The following is a 15,110-nucleotide window of genomic DNA, read 5'->3' on the forward strand; positions in this document are numbered from 1 at the left end:
GAGAGCCCCTAAGCAGCCTGTTTTCCATCTCTCCCTACCTGAACACACTTGATACAAATGATCACAATCGTTATCAGGCTTGTTCAAAGCTTGGTGATGAGCGGATCATTTGAATCAGGTGTGTTGTAGGCAGGGAGAGATGCAAAACATCCTGCATAGGGGCTCTGGAGGACCGGACTCGAGCACCCCTGCAGTAGAGTGACGGTGTTACCGGTTTGGATGTTTTGTACGCGACCCCCGTGCCTTATTATTGTAATTATATATCATGAATCCAGCAAGCTGGGGGCCTGTCGCAACATGCAGCGTGGTGATGCGGGTTTGATGTGAGATGCTACAAATTGAAGCCAGATCACACAGTAGCACGCTGAAAACCAAACTCTGTCACCCTTTGCGCTTTCATTGTTTCTTTAAGCACTTTTACACCTGTTTTTCCAGGAATGAATGTGTGTTTGTGTGCGCGACTGTAATATTGTATGATAACAAATTACTTTCAAATCACAGTCAGACAGTATTGATACTGAATCGCTTACATGTTGCCAAAACTGGCCGACACTCGTCATCTTTTTAATTTGCCCCCTCGGCTTGGCTCTTCCGCTGAAGCATGGGCATCAATATCACAGCTGGGCGACCATTGTGGGGCTCAAGCCCTGGTTACCGAGCAGGAACCCCGGGATCAAAGCCTGTCCTGGATTATTAGCCTTGGAAAGCGGAGGATGAGGAGGAGGAGGAGATGTGGGCGGAGGCTGCTTGAAAAGGAGGAATGCTTCTTATTACACCGTTTTTTTTGGGCTGGTCCAGCCTGGACCGCTGAGAGACGTCAGGCTAGAGTGAATCTATAAGGAGGCAGAACGGTGTGACAAGAGTGATATAAAGAGAGTGGCCGGTGTATACTCACTCAACGGGAATTGGTGTCAAGGAAGTACAGTGGTGCCTTGAGATACAAGTAGGCTCTGTCACTATCCAATAGGTAACACTGGTCAACACATTTTTACATTATTATTATTTTTTTGTTCAAGTAAACTTTTCTAGATTTTTTTTAGGGGCTAATTCCAAATCTGTTCTCATTTTTTTTCCCTAGCACATCATTTTTTAAATAAAAATAATAAGAATAATAATATAGCATATTTAGGAATTAAGGGTTATGTTCAGCAACAGGTGGAATTTATGTTCTGAAACCTCTTAGCTATAAATTAGAATCCATGGTAAAATCCGTATTACCCAAGCTTTCATAGGTCAAACTTCAAAACAAAAAAAATTAAATGTCTCATAAACCTGATATGCTACAAAAAAAAAAAAGTAAAGGCATTTTTTAAATCTCAGTGAAAAGTACCTTTAGGGACACATCCCTGATTAAAATTTACTGTTGACAGTGCAAGTTTTAGAATCAATGATTATATTATTCCAATCAATCAATCCCAAAGACATATTTTTATGTCAAGACATAAATATGTCCTTGGCACTGAATGAGTTAATCAAATAATCAGATACAATTGTAATTTGCATTAAAGTGAATTAAAAAATAGCATTACTGTTCATTAACCAATTATTGTTTATTTTGTATTGTAGAGTGATTAAAAGCAACAATTTAACAACAATTAAGCAATAGCAGACGAGAGGGATTGATGATGTCTATCTCCCATTCAATAACTGGTTTGGTCATTGTTTTCCAAAGTAAAAGCAGATGTTTGCAAATTTCTTATTTTGATTAAAATATACAGTATACATCAGGAAATGCATGATGAATGTGAAGTGGTCCCCTCTCTTTCTTGTATTTTTTTTTTTTGTGGCCTTAAATGAAAAAACTGTGGACGACTGCGGAGAGGGGGTCAAGTGGTGCCATGTGAAGATTAGAGAGATGCTCTCTATTGTCTCCTTTCATCACCGTGGCAACAAGATGGTGTCTGATGTCTTTTTTGTTTTTCTTGCTCCTCCTCTTCCAGGTTGGCCAGTCGGAGGAGGGCGTGCTCACCGGGCGATCACGGCTGCCGGCAGGAGTCCGAGGGCGCCATGGACGGTGGCCTCAGGGTCTTCCTGTCCACTCTGCTGTGCCAGGCCCTGCTCGTCGGCTGCACACGTCAGTTATCTTTGCTCACCGTATTTACTTCCATCAAGCCTGTCTATTGAGCTGTCTTTCTGTCTCTCTATCAAACTATCCATCTGTCGTTTATGTATTTGTCCATCTATATCCATCGTTCTAGCTATTAAATATACTTACTGTACCTTATTAGCATTTGCTATTCATGCTTGACCTCAACTCGTCTTATGGTCCACATTTTTGCGCAACTTAATGTGTATGTTTTCCTCCTAAAGTTTAGTTTGATTCCAAATTTGACGACCTTCATTTCCAGTAGCACCTGCTGAAAGTCATTTGAGTGTAAAGCAGTCAGACATGGAGGTTTCTTACTTTGATAACGGCAAAGCAAAACCTCATACTCACTTTACACATAGCGCGCAACACTGAAGAGTTCATCTTACTCCCATCTAAACTGACCTTTTTTTTTAATTTTCTTTTTTAAGCAGACCATGTCGACATCAAGCGGTTCAACTCTCGTTTTCACTTGTAAAAGTCATCTGAGTTCACAATTGGTCAATCTGTAGGTGTCACAGAAGGACGGATGGATAGATAGATAGATAGATAGATAAATCAATAATAATAATAAATAAAGAAATAAATCAGTACAATCCAAAAATCTTTACTATGCCCATTTTGACACCTTACTATTGAGGTACCAAACAGGGTGGTAGGTAACATATTCACTGCCATTGACAAATTTTCTTGTCTTTTCAGTTCAGCCATTTTTACCCAGGAACCTATTTATATTTTTTTCAATTTTTGTCAAACATTAGGGTAAAAGAAGGTCTGAAAATATCTGGCAGTGAATGAGTTAAAGGGGCGGGACTTGATTTAGTGCTGTTTGTTGATTGGTCACTTCTTTTTGTAATCGAGAGCATTAGATCAAGAAAAAAGACGTCCTCCATTGTCGTTTACTGGAGGGTGTTGTTAAAATTTTGGGCTCCAGGGATCTCTTCCACGAGAGAATTTTTTTTTTTCCAGGACCCACCTCTTGGTCCCAACACCAATTAAATGTAACTGTTAACTACCTTGATTAACCCCAAATGCCACTGGAATTTAAAAGAAGAAAAAACGAAAGGAAAAAGTTGAAATTGACAAGATCATATTTTTTAGAATAAGAATGAATCTTTCTCGTCATTGCAATTTAGATGAAAAGGACCTTAAGGATAGAGTTGTATCCAAACGATTAATTGATTATCAAACTATTAATTTCATCATCATTTAGTTGTCGATTAATCCATTAATCGTTGCACCTCTAATGATAATAAAGTCAAAGTTTAACATGGTCAGTATAGTAACTAGTGAACTTCAAAAGAAAAAAGCACAATTTTACTCTCACATTATTTCATGGGACTATATTCTCCCAAAATATGCTATTTTGATTAAAAAAATACTTTATTCATACAAGGTTTTCAGATTTTATGTTACACACATTTTGAAGCTTTTAATTGGTTCACAGGAAAAGTAGGAAGGAGTAATTGATTTAATGTTTGATTTAATAGCCGCATATGTAAATGTTTTAAAATGTGCAACAAAATCATTTATGGCAAATGATTCTGCGACCCTCTAACTTATGGACATTTGTGGGTCCGGTGACCTCAGTTTGAGAACCAGTGTTAACTTCCTATTCTTCTGATCTCTATTTAGACATCTGACGGAGGCCACGGCCATCCCGCCCACTCGCCCATCATGTCACGATTTACCGCGTACTGGAAATGTGGTTTTACTCCCTCTATTCATCATCAACTATCTTTCCCTCCTCAGTTCAATATCCGTCTTTCCGCTCTGAGCCCGCCTCATTGGTGCAGAGTCCGGGTTCGGCGGCTCGACTGCATTGCGCCGTCAGCCCCCCGTCGGTGGCGCTCTCCTGGCGCTTCCGGGGCGCACCTCTGCTCGTCGACACCCTGCCCGGCGTGGTGCTGAATGGCGGGACGCTCACCATCTCCTCTCTGCAGCGCGCCCATGTTGGCGTTTACCAGTGCGTGGCGCGCTCAGGCCACGGGTCGGCCGTCGCAAGCCGGTACGCACGGGTGGACCTGGCAGGTACGTGGACTTCCCTTTCCGCCCCCGTTAAAGCACACACGCTGTACTTTAGTTGGATGATACTTGTGTTAAAAGACGGGTAAAAGTCAAAGTGTTGAGTCAACGCTTGTACACAAGTAAAAATATGTGGACCCCACGTATTTGCAGTTTGGCACCGGCGAATTCATCCATTCGCAGATTTCTTTTTTTCAGCATTTTAAAGTATTTTCTAATATTTACTCATTTTTCTTTAATAAAACACTTATTGCCGTATATCCCCATACCAATTTTTTTTTGGGGGGGGTGGGGTTAACTTTATCAACAAAAATTTCAGTGCAATTATATTAGTAAATATAGTCGTCGATTATTTGTGGATTTTTGCTATTTGTGGACCGGTCTAATCCCTATCCCCTGTCAACTGTATACTGTACAAAATGAAAACACTCACAAGGAGCATGGAGCAGACGCTCACACTGAGCTAACTGCATGGCCACGCTCCTTAAAGGCGCACGTCAACACTGGTATACCACAGAGTGTGTGTGGGGGTGTGCGCGCATGCGTGCGTTTACTTGTGTGTGTGAGACTTTTGCGGATGACTGTGTGCTTAATTGCAGTAAAACAGTTTGATCCTTTACTTCTATTTCATTATGTTTTTATATTTATATTTTACAACAAATTGCTAACCCTCCTATCGATTGTTGCCCCTCATAAACCATTGTTGAAGAGGGGTGGGTGCGGGGGCTGCGAGAGGAGTATTTTTCTGTTCGAATGTTCTGTTCGACAAAATACGTTTTGATCGCCAAATTTGTCCGTCGACTGAGAGGTGGGGGTTTCTGGATGCCCCCTCAGGTGGATGGCCTGGCCCCCTGACTCGTCAACCCGCTTTGCACGCCATTGCTTGTAAGACAGAGTACTACTGTATTTAAGTGAAGTACAGATACTTGAAAAATCGACTGAAGTAACAACGTGTTTGTAGTTTGTTCCTTCCCACCATGGCGTTTACGTAATGAGGCAAGCCAGGAATTCCTTTTTGGGAAGGGAGTGAGGACGACTGCCGCTGCGTGGCGACGGGAAGGAAGCAGGAGTTTTGACATCCTTAATGAGCCTTTGGGTTTTCCTTTCGTCAGTCATAACAGCACTCGCCACTTCCTAATGTTTCCTCTCTGTTGGGCCTTGCAGAAATCTCTGAGTACGTACACAGCCGGCGGCGCTCACAGTCCGTCCAGGAAGGCGACGTGGCACTCATCGAGTGTCCTCTGCCTGATAGCGTCCCGCCGGCCTTGCCCAGGCTACGAGTGCGAGGAGAGCGCGTGGAGGCATCCACAGGTTCTTTTTTCTAATGTTTTTTATCTGGAGATCTACATCTAGTTCCAACTTGATGTTCACTGGCTGGATTGTGTCTCTTTTTAGACGACTACTTAGTCCTTCCGTCCGGCAACCTGCAGATCCCGTCCGTTTCGACACGCCATCAAGGCGTCTACAAGTGTGGCTCGTACAATCCTGTCACGGGGGAAACCGTCACACAGACCCACGGTACCAAGATATCTGTCCGACGTAAGTGCCGTTGGAATTTCTATCTATTTTTTTTAACATGTTGAGCCAGTCACATACTGTACAAGGTATGTATGTATATGTGTGTGTGTGTGTGTGTGTGTGTATTAGGGGTGTAACGGTATACGTGGGTGTATTAATACTATGGCATGTTCGGTTCGGTCCACTTGCGTTCGGTTCGGTCCATTTATTAGCGCGAGCTTGCGCACGGGCGCTATTGACTGTTGCACGCGGGAGAGGAGGGCGGCGGCACTAAAGAGGAGCCAGTACGCCAGAAGCCGTGATAAATCATAAATGTATGCATAAATGGCATACGCAAACAAGCCAGAGGTCGAAGGTCCCCTGTACACTGCGTTCTCCTGTTTGGGAACGTTCTGGCTTTCCTGTTAAAATCGCTGATGGGAAAAGGAACGTTGATAAGTCCCAAAGTTGTGTGCCGACATTGCTACATGGAGATCGGCGGCTATGTTGCAGGCAACACGTCTAACATTATAGCACTTAAAACGACATCATCCGACTTTGAATGTTTCTTAGACGAGGAAGCAAGCAGTATTTTTAGCCAAAAACAAAGTACAACAGCTCTGTTCTTTGTTCTCCGCTGCTTTTATCGCTAGCTGTACGATGCATTCATGAACCTCGGAAACATCACAACTCAGCAAAACACAAATCCGACCACAACACAGATAACCCAATTCGTTACAATATGCTGTTGAACATTCAAAGATTTCAATGCCTAAAAAGTGTAAACAATTTCATAAAGACTTTTTAAAGTTATTGTATTGTATGTAAGAGTTTTAATATCTAGCAATAATTGTAACTGTTATTGTATGTATTTTTTTTCCATCACAAAAAGTGTATACATGTACTGTAATGACAACTTGTCTTTAGCTTGAATACTTATATGTGTCAAAGGTTGTTGCTGCTGAGTGTTTAAAGATTTCAGTGTCTTAATAGTGTATTTTTTTTTTCTGGTATAATTTCTTAGAATATCACCCGAATGGTTCGCTTTTATTTATTTTTTCTAAAAATGCACTGTTTACTACATCTTTTCAAAATAAACATATTTAAAAAAAAAAAAAAAATCTGTTTTTTTTTGTACCGAAAATATACCGAACCGAAGTTTCCAAGAAACCGAACCGAACTTTCCCCGTTATGCGACTAATGGAGGCTTATTCTATTCTATTCTATTCTATTCTATTTAGATGCAGATTCCCACCCCACTACAGTGCGGATAGTTTACCCCACCACCTCAAAGAATTTGACACTGCAGCAGTCCCAGTCGTACACACTGGAGTGTGTAGTTTCCGGCAGCCCAGCACCGTCGTCCACATGGTTCAAGAACGGCGAGCGGGTCCGACTGGGGCCTTCGCTGCGACACTTGCATGACAATTTGGAATTTGCCTCCGTGACAACGGACGACATTGGAGTATACGTTTGTGCTGCTCAGAGCGAGCAAGGGACGGTGATGAGCGCCAACTACACAGTCAACGTTCTCGGTGAGGAGTCTCAAACTTTGGATCGCGGATCAAGTTTGAGAACGACTGTCCTCAAAGTCTGACGGGAATCTTTGAACCGCTTGCAGAACCCGCGTCGATCTTGGAAGGCCTCGACAACCTGCAGCATGCCTCTCCCGGCTCCACCGCTCGCTTCAGCTGCGTCGCCGCGGGCAACCCTGCCCCGAACGTCACCTGGTTGTTCAACGCAGAGCCTGTAGCCACTTCGCACCGGGTACGAATCTCCGGAGGCCAGCTCGTCATCGCGGGTGTGGTCCCGCGGGACCAAGGCGTGTACCAATGTCTGCTGGACAACGGCATCGGGTCGGCACAGTCATCAGGAATGCTGAGAGTGCAGTCAGGTATGTCAGTCAATCATGTAAGAAAAAAAAAATACAAGCATACGATATGTAATTATGAGTAAACATACAGTGTGTGTGTGTGTGTGTGTATATATATATATATATTTACTAACCGTATTTTCCGGGCTCTAAGCTGCACCGTTATATAAGCCGCACCCACTTTATTTTTAGAACATTTAGGAAAAAAACTTAAATAAGCCACACCTTTATATAAGCCGCACCTATCTAGTTTGATAACTTTTATATTTACTGCATTTACAGAACGATTATGAACTGTAAATGTACATGTATGTACCTGAGCACATTCTTTCCTAACAGTGCCTTTTAACACTGCAGCAACGTTGCTGATTAAAACAGAAGAGAACCAAGAGAAAATAAACAGTAGTTATCTTCATTTCACTGCCAATTGCCGCTCCAGTTTGTCAGCTAAAGTCCACCAGACTCCACCATCTATTGTTCTACTACATTCTACATATGCACCTGTCTTGTTTTATGTTAATAAAGTCAGCCAATCTAACACTCAACGTGCTAAATCAACAATAGCATTTCACATCGAAACAACAGAACAGACGTAACATCAGCCAATCGCATTCATGTGCACTTCACTGACCTCTAGGAAAACATAGAATCAAAGCATTACAGCACCTAGTGCAATAACCTAGTCTATGGTGCCCTCGCCTATTGAACTCCTCCACCTGCAGTCACATCCAGTTAATGGGAAATGTATTGTATTGAATTGTACTGTCATTCCGGTTAGAGCGCCCCGAGCGGTGGAAGAAAAATCCACAGAATAGCCGCACCGCACTATAAACCGCATGGCTCAAAATCTAGGAAAAAAGCCGCGGCTTATAGTCCGGAAAATACGGTAGTTACTTACTTACTTAGAACTTATCAGGTCACTTGTACAGTGATGTACAAGGCAAAAGTAAACATCTCAAGAGCGGCTGCGCAGTAAAGAGTTAAGCCGTGCACGTTTGGAGGCAGTCCTCACGCCTGGGGGCGGGAGAAGGAGCGGGGGGATTGCGCCAAGGCTGCCCTCCTTTTCCCCAAGTTGGATCGTGAGAGTGAGCTTTGTGCATGCCGCCTGGGGATAAGCCCCCGCGGACGCTGGAATGCAAGGAGTAGCTGTGAAGGGTTAGGACAGGGAGCAGACCACCCGGCTGTCAACGTGCTACACAACCGCCTTGTATTTATGTCGCGGCATCCTCCCACCTCTCCTTCCACTCCTCCTTCCATCCCTGCGTCGTCTTCCCACTTGAAGATGCAACCAGTAAGCATGCCAAGATGATAAGGGGCGTTTGTGTTGGGAGGTACCAGCCACAGCCAGTTTAACCAACATCCCTAAAACATTCCACTTGTACAGGAAGACTGCAAAAATTCAAATCGAACCGTGATCGAACATCTCAAGTCAAGAATCGAGATATTTCTACTTACCGGGCAGTTTTTGTGTAAGAGCATTTCACTTGCCTAAAGAATTTTCCCTGATAAATCTTGATAAGGCGTGAGAGGTTATTGAGATTTCACAACTGGGTATGTCTATGTTAAAGACATGTTAATTCTCTAGGTGTAGGTAGTGTAAATGAATACAGTTTTAATCTTTGTCAGATTTTCCTGTTCTCTTGTCAAATAATTTGTCTTAAATTATCTAAAATATTCCTCATTTCATTACCTTTTTAGACCACTTTTTCCAGGTGTGTCTGTTATTCTAACTGACCTCAAAGGGAAAGTTTGTATGTTGCATGCTGCTGTCACTTGGGTGACCTTTCTGTAAGTCCATTGGGGCACTGGCCAATCAAAGGACTGCAATATAGACAGCTCCACTTTTTCGGGACCATGCCGCTGCAGCCTGCAACCCAACCGGTGGCGGGCCAAGACATGTTGCAGAACACGATTGTTATTTCAGTACCTTGCCACGTTTAAAATATGTTCCCGATGCCCACAGCAATCACATCTCAGGCCGCCGTGGACAAAGCAGGATGGACGTGACGCAACGCAAAAGAGACATAATGGGAAAATGTGGCAGGCTGTGATTGCCATGGATGCCTGGCCAGGAAAATGCGCAGTTTATGATGTGGGTGAAAAACGTAGTGGGCTGTAGTAAAACCAAGTGAATGTGAAAGCTGGAATGGATTTATGTCATTTCCATTCATTTTGAAAGAGAATAGTGATTTGAGATTTGAGTATTTGTATTTGCAAGCTTAGCCGTATCTCAAAGCGCCACTGTACTTCCCTTTTTTGTTGGGAATCCCTCATGGCTTTGTTCCCATTTTCTGCCTTGAAAGACTTCCTTTGGTGTTGGCATCACTTCCTTGACGTCTTTCCTCTGCTGTGGCAGCCGCAGGACTACATACAGAATCTCTCTCTGCTATTTTAATGGCCTGCGTGCGGAATGTGTGGCAGCTGGCGACGTTCCCGGAATCAGGTTTAGTGTTACCAGCTCCCAGCATGTTTACTTTTGCAGAAGTGTAGCGGTGCCATGCGCACGCGTGCACACACACACACACACACACACACACTCACTGACGTGTACGGTACATTGTTTCCGACAAAGTATGTCAGATGTTGCTGTGATCCAAAGTCAACGTAATTGTGTCTTCAAACCATCCTTTTGGAAAGTAAAGAACTGTTGGTCTTAACTTGAGCACAGTTGTCAAACTTGAGGGTTGGGGTTAGGTCTGGCCCGCCACATCACTCTGTGGCTGACTAACGCAAAACAAGTGCATCTCCTACTTGTTACTTCTCACTAAATATGGTTTTTACTCTCATTTTGGCAGAAATTCTGTCTGTAGGTATGCACTTTTCCTAAATGATACGTTACGAAAGTTACAGCCAGTGGACGCCAGTTTCAGAACCACTGCCCTACTGAATGTGTGTTTGCGGTTCTACTTTAAAATGAATCTTCCTAATCTTTCGCTCTCAGAATTGAACCCCGAAGTGGACGTTTGGCCCTCACTGCCGCCCATGCAGAGCGATGAGGGCGGAGAGCGCTTCCAGACGGAGGAGGAGGAGAACGCGGGCGAGCCGCCGTCCGACGGGGGCGGTGACCGTCTCACGCCTGACGCGCCCATCATCACCAGCCCGCCCCAGACCCACAAACCCGACGTTTACGACCTGGAGTGGAGGGCGGGGCCTGATGGCGGAAGTCCCATCAACGCCTATTTTGTCAAATATCGTAAGGTGAGATTATTGAAAAATATACACAAACAAATCCAAAGAAGAAGCAAAACACCACAGTGGAGTTAATCCCTAGATGTTCATTGTGTTGCTGTTCGTTCCAGTTCAAAAGTTGTCATGGCCGTTTGTATCCATTCCCGTTGTCGCTCAGGTGGACGAGATGGCCACGTTGATGGAAAGCTGGCTGACGGTGCGAGTGCCCGGCAGCGAGCGCTCGCTCCGTCTCTCCGAGCTGGAGGCGTCCAGCCTGTACGAGGTACTCATGGTTGCCCGCAGCTCGGCGGGCGAGGGCCAGCCGGCCATGCTCACCTTTCGCACTGGAAAAGGTTTGTGTTCGTTGAAGGTGTTCTACTTGTAGTAATAGTGCTGTCCTTAGTGGTAGTTGTAGTAGTAATAGTAGTAGTCGAAAATGTAGTTGTAGAAACAGTATGAGCAATTGTAGTGATTGGAAAAGTATTAGTAATGACAGGAAAAGGTAGTAGTACGACAATGTAATAGTCATAGGAAAAGAAGTACGGGTAGTAGTCATAGCAATAGTTACAGCGGTAGTTTTGCCTCACTATCGTTTCCAGGTTGGAACAGATTAGCTTTTGTAATACCGACCTGGCTGCCCACAGCAGAGTAAATTAAAGCAAATAAAAGCAAATACATGTACAACTGTACAATGTGAACTATCCGTAATAAGACATAGACGTTCAACTAGTACGCTGAATTGTCTTACTTGTGATCACAAAGAACGCATAGACATGAAGGGAGAATTCAGCGCACTAGTATTGTTTTTCCATAGAAAAGAAGTACAGGTAGTAGTAGTGATAGTAATAGAATAAGTAGTAGTAACAGTAGCAGAAAAAGTGCCAGTACTAATATTAGTAGTAGTGCTAGCAGTTGTTGTTATATTGTAAGAAAGGTGGTTGTAGGAATGGAAGTAGTTGTAGTAGTAGGACTAGTAGTGACTGTAATAGAAAAATGAGTACTGGTATTATGAAAAGTAGTCGTAGGGAAATTACTAGGAGTCATTGTTATTGTAGCAGTAATAGTACTAGCAGTAGTAGGAGGAGGAAAAATAGTCGCTGTATGAATAGTAGTCATAATAGGAATAGTAGTAGCAGCAGTAGAAAAAGTAGTAGTTGTACGCTGCAAAACAAAAAATCTTTTGAATGTACTTAATTCAGACGTGTCGGTTGCACATGATTAAAATGTGTTGAACTAACATACATACATGATGTGAATATATTTGAGGAAAAGAGTAAACAATTACGTCAGTTTGCCACACTTTAATCCCCCATCCAAACTCCTCAACGAGGGTCGCGGTCTTCAGACTCCGGGTGTCTTCGGGCTGTAGGCTGGGTACACCCTGAATTGGTTGCCAGCCACAATCACACCTAGGGGCAATTTAGAGTGTCCAATAAACTTACTCTGCATGTTTTTGGAATGTGGGAGGAAATTGGAGTACCCGGAGAAAACCCACGCAGGCACGGGGAGAACATGCAAAATCCACACAGGAAGGCCGTATTCAAACCCACGGCCTCTGCACTATGAGGCGGACGTGCTAACCAGTCGATCACCGTGCCGTCCCACTTTAATTATGTGCAACCAAAAGTTAAGTACTTGGAGTAATAGGAGACGTAGTAGTAGTAGTAGTAGTAAAAAAAAATGTAGCACGAAAAATAGTAGTAGATACAGAAAAAGAATTAGTGGTAGCACTATAGTAGAAAATGTAGCAACAGGAAAAGGCGTAGTAGGAACAGTAGTTGTAGTACCTGTATATGGAATTTGTTGTGGATGTTTTTTTTTGTTTGTTTTTAGATGTTTGGTTATCTGTGACCATACATTCCTATTTAGTTGCAGCAATTAAGTGGAAAAAGAATGGGAGAAAAAAAAAAACTCCAACTAAAATTAAGCGCAAAGCGGCTGCTCATTCCAAGAAAAATCCTTGACCACAGCTGGAATGCAAGTCCAAAGTATGCGCCATTGCACCATTTTGTCAGCACGGATATGACTGTAGGACATGACACTTTCCAAAGCGGACGCATCCTCGCTGGGAAATATCTGAGCGGTTCACAAAAGAGCTTGTGTTATATTAAGACCAGCGATGCCACTTTATTACGTTTTCCAGTCAGACTTTATCACGACGTTGGGAATAACAACCTCCTCACTCTCCGCTCTCTGGGAAGAAGTTTTTCCCATACGAAATAATAGCAGAGTGGAAATAATCAGTTTCGAGGGTCAAACTAGGGTAATTTGAGCAAGTGTTAACCACCAAAAATGTGTACACATCTTTATTGTTAACTATGCCTCATTAAGTTTGACTTGTGGTACTACAGCTGTCAACATAATTTTCCTTACAATTTTGAACGTAATATATCATCGCTGTCATGTGAAAAACACTTATCTCCATTTTTTTTCATTTTCTTATTTTCCCATGAATCATGTTCCCATGAATCATGTTTCCACGTTATGAATCATGTTTTCCACGTTACAGACGCATCAGAGTGAAAATTTAAAAAAGTTTCCAAAATTGGAGATAAGTGTTTTTCACAGGACAGCAACGATATGGTAACTGAATACATTTGATCATCAATAAAATAATAATTCATCCTCATGTTGTAATTATTTATAATTGATTAATCAATTATGTAATAATATAAAAGTAAAATTGTTTATTTCAATGTTTTATTTTATTTACCGGTACATTCTTATGTCGATGTTAAGCTAATGACCGCGCTTCCCATAAACTTTGATGCGCTATCGCCCCTACCAACATGGTCGTCAGGTAGGCACATAAGTGAGCACTTTACTGGCACCATTTACTGGTGCTGTGGCCAATTCTGAAACAAACAGATTTTGACAGCTACTGTACAAAGGTGTGTTTTGAGAGGACTGGACACAATTTTTCTGTCGTTTAAATCCAGAGGCCATCGGTTAAGTCAAGGTTCCACTGTACATGGTCACTAAGCTTTTTATAAACAGAGAAGTTTTTTTTCACGGTGAAACGGTGGCAGAAACATGAGCCGCCTCCTGATCAAACGAGAGCGGCTCAGGGTACGGTGTCTTGAGTGCTTTGGCTGGTGGGGGGTCCGACAACTGAGAACATGTGTGGGACTTTGGTTGGCTTCCTCCTTAACGCCTGCCTTCTCCTCCAGAAAAGAGCGCCTCATCTAACAAGAATCCGTCCAACAAGCCGCCCGTCGTCCTAATGCCGCCCAAAGCGCCCGAGGACAAAATGCCCAACACGCACTTCGGAGTGGTGATCCACGACAGAGGTGAAGTGTGAAGTGTTCCATTTTTGAGTCGCTCTATTTATTTTTGGCGGTTTTATGAATAAATGGCGAGACGGACGTGGCAGAGAGTGCACTGGACATTTTTGGTGGGCGGACTGTGTCCATGAAAACTACCGCAAAACCTTACTAGCTTAATGCTAACACAAAATGCAAAACGCCATAGACAGGCTTGCGAATACATTGCTAGTCCTAGTGTTATAACTATAGATAAGAAGACTAGATATGCCAGCACAGTTTACAGGCAGCTAATGGATGTGCCGATGTGGCGGCCATGTTGGGGAGGTCAACATTCCCATCATTTATAGAAATATATTGAAATTAAATCGTAACTTGCTCATTTCTCAAACGATTTTCATGAGGTTTTCTTCTTTTTTTGTCATGCCAAAGCATGTGCTATTAATGCAGAGCATTTGGAAAAAAAAGGCAAAAAAGAACATTTCTGCCCATGAAAGGTTACTCCCACCTCGCTTGTCATAATAGTAAAGCATTCTACGCAACCATATGTAGCACAGTGTACTGTACCGTTATTCTTAGTCTTTTGGTTTTCTTGCCATCCACACACATGAATGTGTGCGTATGCGATGACAGCACTGACCCTCCTAGCCTAGCGTCACTTTAGGCACGCAGGTCAAAGGGGTGTGTTGTATCTGCCTATCCATACCTGTGTTTTAGCTGATATTTGAATACAAACTGCAGCAACACCTGGACACATGACATAACAATACTCAAGAGGCATACATTCTTTATCCTAACTAATATATTGCAGCTTACTGAGGAGCTCAGAAATCTCTATTTAGATAGCCAACAATGCTCATTGAATGAAGTAAAAATTTTGGCAAAAACAGTCTAATTTCGTTACATTCTATTTAACGGTGTCATTACTGTATGTATGTATTTATTAAGTACAATTTTATAGAGCGGTGTTACTCTTCTTAAAAAATACATGACAAAAAATTATGTTGTTTTTTGGGGGGGAAACTGGAATGGATTCATGGTATTTCCATTCGTTTCAATGGGGCAGCAGCTTTCGACCAGTTTTGGAACCATTGGAAATGAAACATGTATTTTTATGATCTTTTTTCATACGATTCCATTATAGACGTGACAATGTGACTAACAACACTTACTTAACCTTCCTCTAACCCTTGTCTTC

General features: G+C 42.7%; 1 protein-coding gene across 1 annotated transcript in view; it reads left to right on the forward strand.

Annotated features, from left to right (window-relative positions):
• cdon (cell adhesion associated, oncogene regulated) overlaps positions 1–15,110 on the forward strand; it is a 42,346-nt gene that overhangs the window by 16,061 nt on the left and 11,175 nt on the right. Inside the window, exons 2-10 of the mRNA XM_086034881.1 lie at positions 1,941–2,074; positions 3,839–4,117; positions 5,276–5,422; positions 5,507–5,650; positions 6,850–7,143; positions 7,230–7,502; positions 10,423–10,679; positions 10,828–11,002; positions 13,820–13,939. Of these exons, the coding sequence (XP_085891007.1) occupies positions 2,008–2,074; positions 3,839–4,117; positions 5,276–5,422; positions 5,507–5,650; positions 6,850–7,143; positions 7,230–7,502; positions 10,423–10,679; positions 10,828–11,002; positions 13,820–13,939 (1,756 nt within the window). The 5' untranslated portion in view covers positions 1,941–2,007. The remainder of the gene's footprint in view (positions 1–1,940; positions 2,075–3,838; positions 4,118–5,275; positions 5,423–5,506; positions 5,651–6,849; positions 7,144–7,229; positions 7,503–10,422; positions 10,680–10,827; positions 11,003–13,819; positions 13,940–15,110) is intronic.

Source organism: Filicampus tigris, chromosome 7, assembly GCF_054856515.1.
Source record: "Filicampus tigris isolate MCC_2025a chromosome 7, RoL_Ftig_1.0, whole genome shotgun sequence".
Lineage (NCBI taxonomy): Eukaryota > Metazoa > Chordata > Actinopteri > Syngnathiformes > Syngnathidae > Filicampus > Filicampus tigris.